Source organism: Panulirus ornatus, chromosome 23, assembly GCF_036320965.1.
Source record: "Panulirus ornatus isolate Po-2019 chromosome 23, ASM3632096v1, whole genome shotgun sequence".
NCBI lineage: Eukaryota > Metazoa > Arthropoda > Malacostraca > Decapoda > Palinuridae > Panulirus > Panulirus ornatus.
In genome coordinates, this window is record NC_092246.1 from 22,583,036 (window position 1) to 22,597,950 (window position 14,915).

Genomic DNA, 14,915 nt, shown 5'->3' on the forward strand with positions numbered 1-14,915 from the left:
ACACGCCATCTGGGGTGTTATTTATGGCTGTGGGTGGAGCTGGGGGGAGGAGCGAGGTCGCGCAGGGTGCTCGAGTTCCTCCCACCATGTTGGAGAGAACATTGTTGCCATGACCACGGTAGCTTCACGCGGACCATGTGATCAAGAAGACTATGGAACGACGCAGAAAGTAACTCGGTACAACCCTTTGAGCACGACGGGGCGACTTTCGAAGACGATGTTAAAATTATTGAACCTGATGACATGATCCTTGTATATGATGGTATGAGCCTTAACGGTCAGGTCAAAGGTCGCACCATCATACCCAAGTGTCGTACTGTCATGCTCGAGGGACGCACCGTCCTACTAAAGTGATTAATTGAGAATTACATGTGATTATATTAATTGATAATCGCATATGATTATATTAATTCTAAACTCTAGATTCCAGATTACTTCTATCAGATGACAAGACTTTCATCTCTACTTGCAGAGAATCGTTCGCTGCACCCGGTCAACCTGACGTCATTAAAGGTCATACAAGGTCAGTGAGAACTCTCTTAGGTCAGTAAGACCTTCTCCCTGGTCACTATTGTCTCCTTCCAGGTCAGTTGCATCTTTCCTCAACGTTGCTGAAATTCTGCTTAATACTTCGATAACAAAGTCTACATCATATATATATATATATATATATATATATATATATATATATATATATATATATATATATATATATATATATATACATACATATACAATAAATTTCTCGAAACATTAACATTTTCGAAAACAATCAATTATGTACAAATGGAAGTGATAATACCTAAGGAAGCCAACCTTGCAGTTGTGTTTTAGTGGTTCAAAATATCTTCATGAAATTTGAAACAGTTTCAGTAAAGTAACACTTTTTGGATCCCAGTTACCTCATAACGTTGTTAGTTTAGTGCCGAAACACCTGCTCAGAGCTTCATGATCGCCCTCATTCAGTTCGTGAAAGTTTCCACAATGCTAAAACATCAGCTTGGAACTTCATAAACAATGCCAAACCTCGAATGTGGTGCTCAGGAGAAGCATGAAGCTTTACAGGTAACGTAAAAATAAATGATGACAAGAGTTATCTTTGTTTACATACAGAATCTTCGAGTTCGTGTAAAGTCATTACCATCTGAGCTTTGTTGAAGTCTTGGCTTTACCTTCCAGAGCTGGAGGCAGACACCTTCCTGGTGCGAGTGATTGTCAACAAACAAACCATCCAGGTCTACAGGGACAACAATCTGGTGAGTTACGTATTCGTTCTCATACTTGAGTGATATGTCTCACTCACACATATTTGTCAGCCTCATTCACACTTAGTCATTCTCATTCATACGTAGTATGTCTTACTCAAACTATTATGTCTTATTCACACGTTCTCTGTCTCAGTCACAAGTAGTCTGTCTCATTATCAAATGGTTCGAACCGTTGCTAAATGGTTTGTATCAGTTTCATATGGTCCGAGTCATTCACATGTGGTTTGTTATTGTCCGAGATCTGTTTCACATCCACCCTGTCCGAGACACTACCATGTAGGCTGATCTCTCCCTGATTACTTTCCCTTCATTTGACCTGTACATAATCTCACGTGACCTTGTGCATCACTTGACCTCACCCAGCCGTTTGCCTCATCCAGGTGTACGAGAGGGAGGGTTCCCTGACGCATGGGTTCATGAGCCACTCTGGGGTACACGTAGTGGTGCTTCACCCAGCTCGAGGCAACCTCATGCTGGGCCGTCAGTTCCTGACCCATCAGCCGTCCGAACACCGCAACCTGGCTGCCTGCCTCGACTCCCTACTGCCTGGACGCATCCTCGTAGTGGCCGCTGTGGTGAGAGCTTCTTGAGGGATGTACTATGGGGTGGGAAGGATGGAAGGAAGGAAAAACATATGAAGTGTATCGTGTGTCATGCGAACTCTAGAAAGGAATGGGGAGGAAAGATAGCGAGGAAACGAGACGAGTCTTAAAGAACGAGTGTACTTTAAAACGATAAAAATGTCTAAATTCGGGAGATGATACAAATTCATCCATTCATCTGCCTTATACCGAAGTGATCGTGATAACAACTGATAAACTTAATACATAAAAAGCCTGGGTCTGTTGGTACACATAATTATCAAGTTTCTTGTCTATTAGCCGAAGAATAATAGGATGCAGTCGTAGCTGCTATAAGAAAAGGAAACGAGGAAAAAAATTCTCCCGCCGAAGGAGACTAAGTTTACTTTTAGAAATGTTATCTTTTGTCTAACAACATAGTTTACATATGAAGAGGATAAGTTTTACTATAAACCTTCAAATTATCAACCAAGTCATGATCATTTCGGCACGTTATGAATGAGCTTCGTGTTTGTAAACAAAGCTTCGGATGTGATTAAATCCTAACAAACCACTAAAGATAGTAGTAGTTACCCATGCCAAAAGGTAGATTAGTTAAAAAAGAAAAATATTTGAAGACTTTTATCCGTCTTTCTATTATCGTTACTCCCTTTAAAGTTTAATATTAGTTTCTTGTCATTTATGTACACCACATACAGCTTCCTCAACATGGCTGTCTAACGACGAAAATTATTACGATTTACATATGGAAATGCGGCGGACTTTATCAATTTTACAAAAAAATGGAGGTTAATGATAATAAACCTCAAAACAACACAATGGGAAAACATATTAAAATTTAGTCAAATAGCAGAAGTTTAGAGCCAGTCAAAACAAGATCCTCCAGTCAACAAGTTGTTGTGCCAGGTAAACACGCAAACATGGTGGAAAATTCCTGTAATTCCCTGCGTGTCGTAGAAGGCGACTAAAAGGGGAGGGAGCGGGGGGCTGGAAATCCTCCCCTCTCAATTTTTTTTAATTTTCCAAAAGAAGGAACAGAGAAGGGGGCCAGGTGAGGATATTCCCTCAGTGACCCAGTTCTCTGTTCTTAACGCTACCTCGCTAACGCGGGAAATGACGAATAGTTTGAAAAAAAAAAAAAAAAAAAAAAAAAAAAAAAAAAAGTTTCTTGAAATATTTAGAGCCTTTGATGGGGTGAAATTTGATTTACGAAACTCTGAAGGATAAGCCAATTGTGAATAGATTAAAGTTTGGTAAAAAGTTTAAAGGTTTTGAGTGAATTAAATCTCGGGATTACAAATCTTTAAATGGAATAACTTGTTGAATGAATTAAAGGTATGGAGAAAATTTAAAGGTTTTTGAATGAATTAAATGTCAAAACTGTTTGTGAATGAAATATAGTCAATTCTGCCACAAAATATAATCAGAATTATGTAAATATGATGAACCAGTAGATATAGTGAAGAGATTAACGTATCTTATAACTGTAATCCTGTAAATGATGAATTATTGTACTGTAAAACGGTCATAGTCCTTGAATGGATTAAATCTCTGGTTGAAGTATATTTATGAATGAATAAAAGTCAAGGAAGTCAATAATGACGACAAAACAAAGCTGTGAATGATGTAACCTGCGTCATAACGGGTTAGACATATAAATTCCATCATTCGGTGAATGGGAAACTTTGTCATGTGCCATAACTTGAGTTATTAATAGGAAAATAATGTTATGATACTGTAATTGTAATGCACCATCAGTTGTTAACCTAACTTGCTTGCATACACTAACTCAATGCATCCTTTAAGGAATATCAATTTTTTCCCAGGTAAGACCTGATTTAGTATTGTTAGCTTATTAAGATTTTTCTCTTTGGTGTTGATGTAGACATTAGGGCCCAGTTTTCTAACCTTAATGCAAACCCAACCTAATGTAAACCATTTTAAATCAATCGGAAAATTTAAGTTCGTATATCGCAACACTAACCACTTAAGTTATCCCTATCGAATATGGTCATTTATTAAACTGTACTTGTAATGAACCATTAGTCGCAAACCTGGCCTATAAAGCTAACCCAGTGTATTCACTCCAGTAAGGAATTTCTGATATATTATTTTTCCACACAGGGCGTAGTAGCGTAGTCTGATACTAATCACCTATAACTTCTTTCTTCACGTATTGAACTTTTTCACTCTGATATATATATATATATATATATATATATATATATATATATATATATATATATATATATATATATATATATATCCTTTGTGCTTTATTGTGGTTCATGGGTCAGCCAGATGCGGTGGTATTCCTGGCCGAGGATGCTGTCGAAAAACTGGAGGTCATGGGTGCTTCCAGGATCCGCAACTTAGCAGCCTTTGAAGCGTGGGTCATGGTGTCCCACACGCCCGCCACCACACCTTCAGGAGATGACCATCCAAAACCTAAGCTGCCGCTACTCGACCAGGAGGTATGTCGGCGGTAATTGGTTCCTCGTAATTGACTCGAGCAAATAACGATGTGCAGATTGGTTGGGGATATATTGCCGGCCCACATGGTCTCGGATAGACTTCGTCTTATGCATAAATGAAAATGTCTCTCTATCTATAGCACCCAAGAAGTCATAGAATAGCATATTAGTAATTTTCTCGTGTGCATAATCGTCATAGCAGAAATATAATATTTGAAAGTATTATGATCCATCAAAATACACCTTCAACACAGTTCATCGTTTTTGCACAAGGAAGGATAGGACTTGTGAGTTCTGGGGAAGGGATGCATTCACCAGAGAGGATATCATGCCTCTGGTGTATTTCAAGTGTTACTATATATTTTTCCTGTGCTTATGGTGCAATGAGCAGGTCACGCGAGGACGAGTGTGGAGCGAGGCCGTCTCTATCATCCGAAGGCCAGATGGGGTGCAGGGGAGCCCCCTCCGTGTCCTTGCCCACGTCCCTAAGAGGCCAGGTATGTCATGACCTAGGGGCTTGGGTGTACGGAGGCGTGTGTGTTGGTGGGTGAAGCAGACAGTGTAGAGGTTACACGAGGAATGAAATGGTAAGAGAGAGTTGTGGATGTAACATTAGGTAGATATAGGTGTGATGTATGTATGGGAAGAAGCAGGATACTGAATGAAAATTTACTTCCTAGGAAAAGAGATCTGATTTAGGATGTATAGTTGATAGGATGTCGTTTAAGAGAAACCGATGTAAGGTAGACCAAAGTAGAATACTGGAGCGATATTGGAATAATGTGAACAGAGGCTATAGTAGGGACAACATGATTACAAGAGAGACCAAGCTTCGTATAGGTGTCGTGTTTACAGGCGTGTGGTAAAGGCAGATGTGTCAACAGGTGTTAACAGGTGTGTGGTGCCGACGGATGTGTCATGTGATGTTAACATGTTTTTTGCGTTGGCAGTTTTGTGGTGCAGGTGGCACGAACAGAGAGACATGCTGGAGCAGCGGGACTTCTGCGACACCTACGAGGGCTACAAGAGACTGTGTTCCTGTAGCGACCCCATCAGGCGCTCCTTCAGGTTCTCGGCTGTGAGTCCACCTCCTCATATTCCCCGTCCTTACCATAACTCCATCTCCTCATGCCACTTACGTCCTTACCTGGAGTCAACCTCCTCATTCTGTCCCTGTATGTCTCCTCACACTGTATGACACCCCAAGCTGAACCTTTCTTCAGCACTGTATTTTCCCTCATGTTGTATCTCTCCTCGAGCCGCTGAATGGTGTCATTACAGCAAAACATGGTCTTGTACAAAGGAATACGGTGGTATGTTACAAGACAGTTATACCAGTGGTCAGGTAATTGACACTGGTGTACACTGAGAAGCCATCAATGCATGACTATATACGAGTCTCTCTCCTCCACTTGATGAAGTCATCCTGCAGTTTGTGAACTAATACTTGATGACCTTGTCTGACTCTCGGTACCCTTTGCTCTTTCAGCCAGAGATTCAAATGAACGAAGTCATACCAGTTGCCATGCTCACTGCCATCAAACCATTTAACTTCTACAGGTTAGTGAACCATGAGTCTTCATCCATGGGTAATATAGCAATTATTGGCACATCTGTATAGGTCAGTAAATTATTACCAGCTTTCATTCATAGGTCGTGAACTAATGACACAACTCTAGTACTTTTGTTAGTGCATGTTCTTTGTAACCGCGACTGGTGTGGTCTACCCACCTATCCCGCAGACAGCTACTGAACCTGCTGGAGACTCCAGGAGCTGCTCAGACGCCCATCCTCGTATTCATTGATGGCCCCCAAACTGAGATCGAGCAACTCGCCCAACTATTCGGGTGGGTCACAAGGGGAAAGTAGCGATAGTAAGGTCTTTTGTGTGTATATTTGTTGGTGAGCCTGCTTATGGTTTTTTCATATATATATATATATATATATATATATATATATATATATTTTTTTTTTTTTTGCCGCTGTCTCCCGCGTTTGCGAGGTAGCGCAAGGAAACAGACGAAAGAAATGGCCCAACCCACCCCCATACACATGTATATACATACGTCCACACACGCAAATATCCATACCTACACAGCTTTCCATGGTTTACCCCAGACGCTTCACATGCCCTGATTCAATCCACTGACAGCACGTCAACCCCAGTATACCACATCGATCCAATTCACTCTATTCCTTGCCCTCCTTTCACCCTCCTGCATGTTCAGGCCCCTATCACACAAAATCTTTTTCACTCCATCTTTCCACCTCCAGTTTGGTCACCCACTTCTCGTTCCCTCCACCTCCGACACATATATCCTCTTGGTCAATCTTTCCTCACTCATTCTCTCCATGTGCCCAAACCATTTCAAAACACCCTCTTCTGCTCTCTCAACCACGCTCTTTTTATTTCCACACATCTCTCTTACCCTTGCGTTACTTACTCGATCAAACCACCTCACACCACACATTGTCCTCAAACATCTCATTTCCAGCACATCCATCCTCCTGCGCACAACTCTATCCATAGCCCACGCCTCGCAACCATACAACATTGTTGGAACCACTATTCCTTCAAACATACCCATTTTTGCTTTCCGAGATAATGTTCTCGACTTCCACACATTCTTCAAGGCCCCCAGGATTTTCGCCCCCTCCCCCACCCTATGATCCACCTCCGCTTCCATGGTTCCATCCGCTGCCAGATCCACTCCCAGATATCTAAAACACTTCACTTCCTCCAGTTTTTCTCCATTCAAACTCACCTCCCAATTGACTTGACCCTCAACCCTACTGTACCTAATAACCTTGCTCTTATTCACATTTACTCTTAACTTTCTTCTTCCACACACTTTTCCAAACTCATTCACCAGCTTCTGCAGTTTCTCACATGAATCAGCCACCAGCGCTGTATCATCAGCGAACAACAACTGACTCACTTCCCAAGCTCTCTCATCCACAACAGACTTCCCACGTATTCCCTGCGTGTCGTAGAAGGCGACTAAAAGGGGAGGGAGCGGGGGGCTGGAAATCCTCCCCTCTCGTTTTTTTTTTAATTTTCCAAAAGAAGGAACAGAGAATTGGGCCAGGTGAGGGTATTCCCTCAAGGCCCAGTCCTCTGTTCTTAACGCTACCTCGCTAATGCCAAAAGGGAGGATGAATAGGTGGGTAGGCTGCCTGTGATGGACTTGGAACCTGGGCTTGTGAGATTATAGGGACAGAAAACTAAACTGTATATTTAGGAAGCTTTACAACATGCTTTTCTGGGTTTGTATTAGTCTGTTTTTGAATGTGTCCTGTGTTTGCATGAGTACATGACTGTGCATGTAACTGAGGGCTACCCTTTTGTGTTGCAGGTACCTCTTTTTTCATGTAAGTGAACATCAACCTGTGTGCTCTATGCACCTTTATGACACTCATCTCTATTTGCTTTTAGAGTCCTGTTCATCCCACATACTGGGACCCTCTATTGTAAAAATACTGTCCTTGATGCAAACTGTTACCATTTTTTTCTTAGATTGAACGTGTTAGTGCACCAGCCGCAGGGTAAGCCGGGCTCTTCCACACTCCTCAACATGCACTTCAGGTAATGAATAATCTCTTCTTTCTTCTTACAGATAAATTGGTAAAGCATTTACAGATGGTATTTATATCAAGACCTTTTTTCATTGTGTCCTGTCCACACCCCTTTACATTTACATCTTGAATTTAGTTAAGGCCCCTTTGTAAGCTGATGCAATCCTCATATTTTACTTCTATCATGACTTTATCATCATCTTCAAATGTATTTAAGTATGTTTCTAGCCTTCTATAGTCATGAACACAGATACAAAGAATGACACTGTAAAGATTGAGCCTTGAAACACACTGCAGGAAACCCTAACTCATTCCAGAAAGGTTTCCCTGGCATATGTCCACTCTTCCCTTCCACTGAAATAGGTTTCTATTCATTGAAGATGTCTTCTTCCAGAAAATACATCTCTGCTTACTGATTAGATTGAGCATTATCTAATGTCTTCTGACACTCTTATCATCTTTTTGTCTAAATTGGATTTTCCTCTCATTTAAGTTCATGAAATTTAAGTAAAATCTCTTTTTCTTGAACCCATGTTGCCTCTCACATGGAGAGTCTTTGTTTTGCAAATAAACATTCATTTGTTTTCTGATTATCTTTTCCATTATTTTGTGGACTACATGCTATGATCACTTTAACCAGTAGGTGTATCATGATAGATATGTTTGACTTCTATGTTACTATGTAATGATAAGGTCATTTGATGATGTATCATCCCTCTGATTCCTCTGTAGTCAGCGACAGCCAACAACATGATATTTTACCTTACACTCTAAAGATCTGCATTTCTTTGATTCTCTCTCTTAATGAGAATTTGAGATTTCCCAGTTTGTTTATGATTAAGAACTCCATAATTCTTTTGTAAGGTTTCTGCAGTAATACATGATTAAAGACCCACAAATAAGAAGGAAAATCTGAAGTGTTTCATGGATCTTTAAAACTTTTAAAAGTATGTATATTGTTTTTTTTTCATATACATTTGCCTTGTCTCGCATTGGCGAGGTAGCGTTAAGAACAGAGAAGTGAGCCTTAGAGGGTATATTCTCACTTGGCACACCTCTCCGTTCCTTCTTTTGGAAAATTATTATTAAATGGGAGGGGAAGATTTCCAGCCCCCTGCTCCCTCCCCTTTTAGTCACCTTCTACAACATGCAGGGAATACTTAGGAAGTAATCTTTCTCCCCTATCCCCAGGGATAAAAAGTATATATTTTTTTTTTTTTTTTTTTTTTTTTATACTTTGTCGCTGTCTCCCGCGTTTGCGAGGTAGCGAAAGGAAACAGACGAAAGAAATGGCCCAACCCCCCCCCCCCATACACATGTACATACACACGTCCACACACGCAAATATACATACCTACACAGCTTTCCATGGTTTACCCCAGACGCTTCACATGCCTTGATTCAATCCACTGACAGCACGTCAACCCCTGTATACCACATCGCTCCAATTCACTCTATTCCTTGCCCTCCTTTCACCCTCCTGCATGTTCAGGCCCCGATCACACAAAATCTTTTTCACTCCATCTTTCCACCTCCAATTTGGTCTCCCTCTTCTCCTCGTTCCCTCCACCTCCGACACATATATCCTCTTGGTCAATCTTTCCTCACTCATTCTCTCCATGTGCCCAAACCATTTCAAAACACCCTCTTCTGCTCTCTCAACCACGCTCTTTTTATTTCCACACATCTCTCTTACCCTTACGTTACTTACTCGATCAAACCACCTCACACCACACATTGTCCTCAAACATCTCATTTCCAGCACATCCATCCTCCTGCGCACAACTCTATCCATAGCCCACGCCTCGCAACCATACAACATTGTTGGAACCACTATTCCTTCAAACATACCCATTTTTGCTTTCCGAGATAATGTTCTCGACTTCCACACATTTTTCAAGGCTCCCAAAATTTTCGCCCCCTCCCCCACCCTATGATTCACTTCCGCTTCCATGGTTCCATCTACTGCCAGATCCACTCCCAGATATCTAAAACACTTTACTTCCTCCAGTTTTTCACCATTCAAACTTACTTCCCAATTGACTTGACCCTCAGCCCTACTGTACCTAATAACCTTGCTCTTATTCACATTTACTCTTAATTTTCTTCTTTCACACACTTTACCAAACTCAGTCACCAGCTTCTGCAGTTTCTCACATGAATCAGCCACTAGCGCTGTATCATCAGCAAACAACAACTGACTCACTTCCCAAGCTCTCTCATCCCCAGCAGACTTCATACTTGCCCCTCTTTCCAAAACTCTTGCATTCACCTCCCTATCAACCCCATCCATAAACAAATAAAACAACCATGGAGACATCACACACCCCTGCCGCAAACCTACATTCAATGAGAACCAATCACTTTCCTCTCTTCCTGCACATACACATGCCTTACATCCTCAATAAAAACTTTTCACTGCTTCTAACAACTTGCCTCCCACACCATATATTCTTAGTACCTTCCACAGAGCATCTCTATCAACTCTGTCATATGCCTTCTCCAGATCCATAAATGCTACATACAAATCCATTTGCTTTTCTAAGTATTTCTCGCATACATTCTTCAAAGCAAACACCTGATCCACACATCCACTACCACTTCTGAAACCACACTGCTCTTCCCCGATCTGATGCTCTGTACATGCCTTCACCCTCTCAATCAATACCCTCCTATATAATTTACCTGGAATACTCAACAAACTTATACCTCTGTAATTTGAGCACTCACTCTTATCCCCTTTGCCTTTGTACAATGGCACTATGCACACATTCTGCCAATCCTCAGGCACCTCACCATGAATCATACATACATTAAATAACCTTACCAACCAGTCAACAATACAGTCACCCCCTTTTTTAATAAATTCCACTGCAATACCATCCAAACCTGCTGTCTTGCCGGCTGTCTTCTTCCGCAAAGCTTTTACTACCTCTTCTCTGTTTACCAAATCATATATTTTTTTTTTTTCGCTGTCTCCCGTGTTTGCGAGGCAGCGCAAGGAAACAGAAGAAAGAAATGGCCCAACCCACCCCCATACACATGTATATACATACGTCCACACACACAAATATACATACCTACACAGCTTTCCATGGTTTACCCCAGGCCCTTCACATGCCCTGATTCAATCCACTGACAGCATGTCAACCCCGGTATACCACATCGATCCAATTCACTCTATTCCTTGCCCTCCTTTCACCCTCCTGCATGTTCAGGCCCCGATCACACAAAATCTTTTTCACTCCATCTTTCCACCTCCAATTTGGTCTCCCTCTTCTCCTCGTTCCCTCCACCTCCGACACATATATCCTCTTGGTCAATCTTTCCTCACTCATTCTCTCCATGTGCCCAAACCATTTCAAAACACCCTCTTCTGCTCTCTCAACCACGCTCTTTTTATTTCCACACATATCTCTTACCCTTACGTTACTTACTCGATCAGACCACCTCACACCACACATTGTCCTCAAACATCTCATTTCCAGCACATCCATCCTCCTGCGCACAACTCTATCAATAGCCCATGCCTCACAACCATACAACATTGTTGGAACCACTATTCCTTCAAACATACCCATTTTTGCTTTCCGAGATAATGTTCTCAACTTCCACACATTCTTCAAGGCTCCCAGAATTTTCGCCCCCTCCCCCACCCTATGATCCACTTCCGCTTCCATGGTTCCATCCGCTGCCAGATCCACTCCCAGATATCTAAAACACTTTATTTCCTCCAGTTTTTCCTCATTCAAACTTACCTCCCAATTGACTTGACCCTCAATCCTACTGTACCTAATAACCTTGCTCTTATTCACATTTACTCTTAACTTTCTTCTTTCACACACTGTACCAAACTCAGTCACCAGCTTCTGCAGTTTCTCACATGAATCAGCCACCAGCGCTGTATCATCAGCGAACAACAACTGACTCACTTCCCAAGCTCTCTCATCCCCAACAGACTTCATACTTGCCCCTCTTTCCAAAACTCTTGCATTTACCTCCCTAACAACCCCATCCATAAACAAATTAAACAACCATGGAGACATCACACACCCCTGCCGCAAACCTACATTCACTGAGAACCAATCACTTTCCTCTCTTCCTACACGTACACACGGTTTACATCCTCGATAAAAACTTTTCACTGCTTCTAACAACTTGCCTCCCACACCATATATTCTTAATACCTTCCACAGAGCATCTCTGTCAACTCTATCATATGCCTTCTCCAGATCCACAAATGCTACATACAAATCCATTTGCTTTTCTAAGTATTTCTCACATACATTCTTCAAAGCAAACACCTGATCCACATATCCTCTACCACTTCTGAAACCACACTGCTCTTCCCCAATCTGATGCTCTGTACATGCCTTCACCCTCTCAATCAATACCCTCCCATATAATTTACCAGGAATACTCAACAAACTTATACCTCTGTAATTGAGCACTCACTCTTATCCCCTTTGCCTTTGTACAATGGCACTATGCACGCATTCCGCCAATCCTCAGGCACCTCACCATGAGTCATACATACATTAAATAACCTTACCAACCAGTCAATAATACAGTCACCCCTTTTTTAATATATATATATATATATATATATATATCTTTCTTCTTTCTTTCATACTATTCGCCATTTCCCGCATTAGCGAGGTAGCGTTAAGAACAGAGGACTGGGCCTTTTAGGGAATATCCTCACCAGGCCCCCTTCTCTGTTCCTTCTTTTGGAGAAAAAAAAAAAAAAAAAAAAAAAAAAAAAAATTGAGAGGGGAGGATTTCCAGCCCCCCGCTCCCTTCCCTTTTAGTCGCCTTCTACGACACGCAGGGAATACGTGGGAAGTATTCTTTCTCCCCTATATATATATATATATATCTTATTATACTTAATTGCCGTCTCTCACGTTAGCGAGGTGGCGCAAGGAAACAGATATATGAATGGCGCAACCCACCCACATATACACGTAAATACATAAATGCCCATATACATAACCTATACATTTCAACGTATACATACACAGACACATACATATATACACATGTACATATTCACACATGCTGCCCCCATCCACCTCTGCCGTCACCCCACCACACATGAAATAGCTTTTTGTGTTCTTTCCAATGGGGTGGGGCGGCGTCAGACGTGGATGAAGGCAAGCAAGGATGAATATGAAAATGTGTGTATGTATGTGTGAGTGGATGTGTTTTTCTTGCATGGCAAGTGCAATCTAGTATTACTACAAAAACTAATGAAACAATGCTCCTGATAAAATCCCCAATAAATGCCTGTAAAATAAAGGTACATGTGATTCATTCACTATTACAGTTCTACACTTCATACATGTTTCATAATACATTACAAATCTTCTGAACATCTTCAATGATTCAAGACTTTTTAATTATTCTGAATTATGGAAGATTCTTTGTCTTTAGTAGCTGTTCAAGATATTACAAAGAACCTGATAAAAGATGAAAGAAACAGAACATATGATTCCATACAACAAATACTACTGATTGTTATTCTAAAATTCACCATCCAAGTTGACAATCTGAGCAGAATGAATCATAAATTACAATATCTGGTTATGAATCTTTTCACATGCTACTTTATCAAATGTTTACATAAAATTTTCATTCTCTGCTCAAGCTGTAACACTTGACTTTTACCAGTGTATTTGCATTCAATTTTTCCATATACAAGTGCACTCAAGATAGAATACACAGTGTGGAAAAAGTCAATGCTTTATGCAATGAATATACACCATGGGTAGGAACTTGTGGAAGTGTGACTAGTCAAGAGTGAAGGAAGGTTATCTTAGTGTCAGTATTATTTACAATATATTGTTCAGGTTACTATTTATCCAAAAGTATAATAGTTGATAAAGTTTATGAAATATCATCTTGTCCCCAACACACTGATGAATTTTCATTAGTTTTATTATTGCAGAAATTGTATTTTGTAAGCCATTGTATTCTATAAATCAGTTCATTACTGCCTGAATACATTAGCCCAAGCATTGTTAATGTCTTTCAACTGATTTACAACTTTCCATCTTTGAGAGTTCTCCATAGATAAAGATTTGCACAGTTTCTGTGGAATAAAACAAATTTATATTTCTTTAACTTGGGAGGTGAGTATTGCCTTCATGATAGATCTTGTAAGGTATCACTTGGAATTTGTTCTTGTCTTCTTTAGAAGAATGAGTTGTGGACTGTCATTAAGTTCCAACTATAGAGAGAGGTGTTTTAGAGGATCATTCATTTTCAGTAGAATTCTCAACTGTATAGAGGCAATAATCTGTATACTGTTTGCTTATTCATGGTCAGTGCACACAGTTGTAACTTTAAATATTTACAGTATGTGATATCATTATATAAAGGTTCTAATTATGCCAATATAGTTTTGGTACATTTTCTGAAACTGTTTTAGTAGTGTTGAGCCACGGTCACACAAGAGTTTCTATCCGCGATAAATCCATCATAGCATTGAGTACTTTCGTCTCTTTTGAAAACAAACCACTTGGGCACTATGTACCATCCTTGGAAATGAGTGTTGTTACTGTCAGCAGTAATTTTTGAAACTTTGCCCTTGTCATGCTCTGAAAATTGTAGAATTACTGGGTGTCTTCCAGTTGAAGCTCTTGTACCAAATAATTGTAAAAATTTTTATCTAGTCTTCATACCAACCAGGATATACATGTACTCACAATCATTTGTTTCTTGTCTTAGTTTTCTTTAACTGGACCACACATCTCACCAAAGCAGTTAATACTGCCATGTAAAGATACAGTGAAGCCATCCTGCTCTCCAACTGAACTCAAACTAGATGTGTGAGCTGGGCACCTAGCCTATACTTCTTTTACCAATGTGCTTATCATACTGTTGATTCATTGCCTGTAGATGAAATTCTGTCATGGATTTAAAGCATGGAAAACTCTAATGTGACTGTAGCTCTATTATTCTAATTCTCTTAAAGTCCCCTATAAATACTGTATGTACATTCCTGTAAATCA

General features: G+C 40.5%; 1 protein-coding gene across 8 annotated transcripts in view; it reads left to right on the plus strand.

Annotated features, from left to right (window-relative positions):
* The window catches only part of LOC139756915 (protein O-linked-mannose beta-1,2-N-acetylglucosaminyltransferase 1-like), a 37,093-nt gene that overhangs the window by 4,930 nt on the left and 17,248 nt on the right, over positions 1-14,915 (plus strand). For all 8 annotated transcript variants that reach the window (XR_011714460.1, XM_071676836.1, XM_071676841.1 and 5 more), the window contains 9 exons: positions 473-523; positions 1,180-1,256; positions 1,649-1,843; positions 4,147-4,323; positions 4,715-4,820; positions 5,274-5,401; positions 5,813-5,883; positions 6,066-6,170; positions 7,841-7,909. Coding sequence is in view for 7 of the 8 variants with exons in the window: in XM_071676836.1 (XP_071532937.1) it covers positions 473-523; positions 1,180-1,256; positions 1,649-1,843; positions 4,147-4,323; positions 4,715-4,820; positions 5,274-5,401; positions 5,813-5,883; positions 6,066-6,170; positions 7,841-7,909 (979 nt within the window). In the remaining variant the exon portion in view is untranslated. The remainder of the gene's footprint in view (positions 1-472; positions 524-1,179; positions 1,257-1,648; positions 1,844-4,146; positions 4,324-4,714; positions 4,821-5,273; positions 5,402-5,812; positions 5,884-6,065; positions 6,171-7,840; positions 7,910-14,915) is intronic.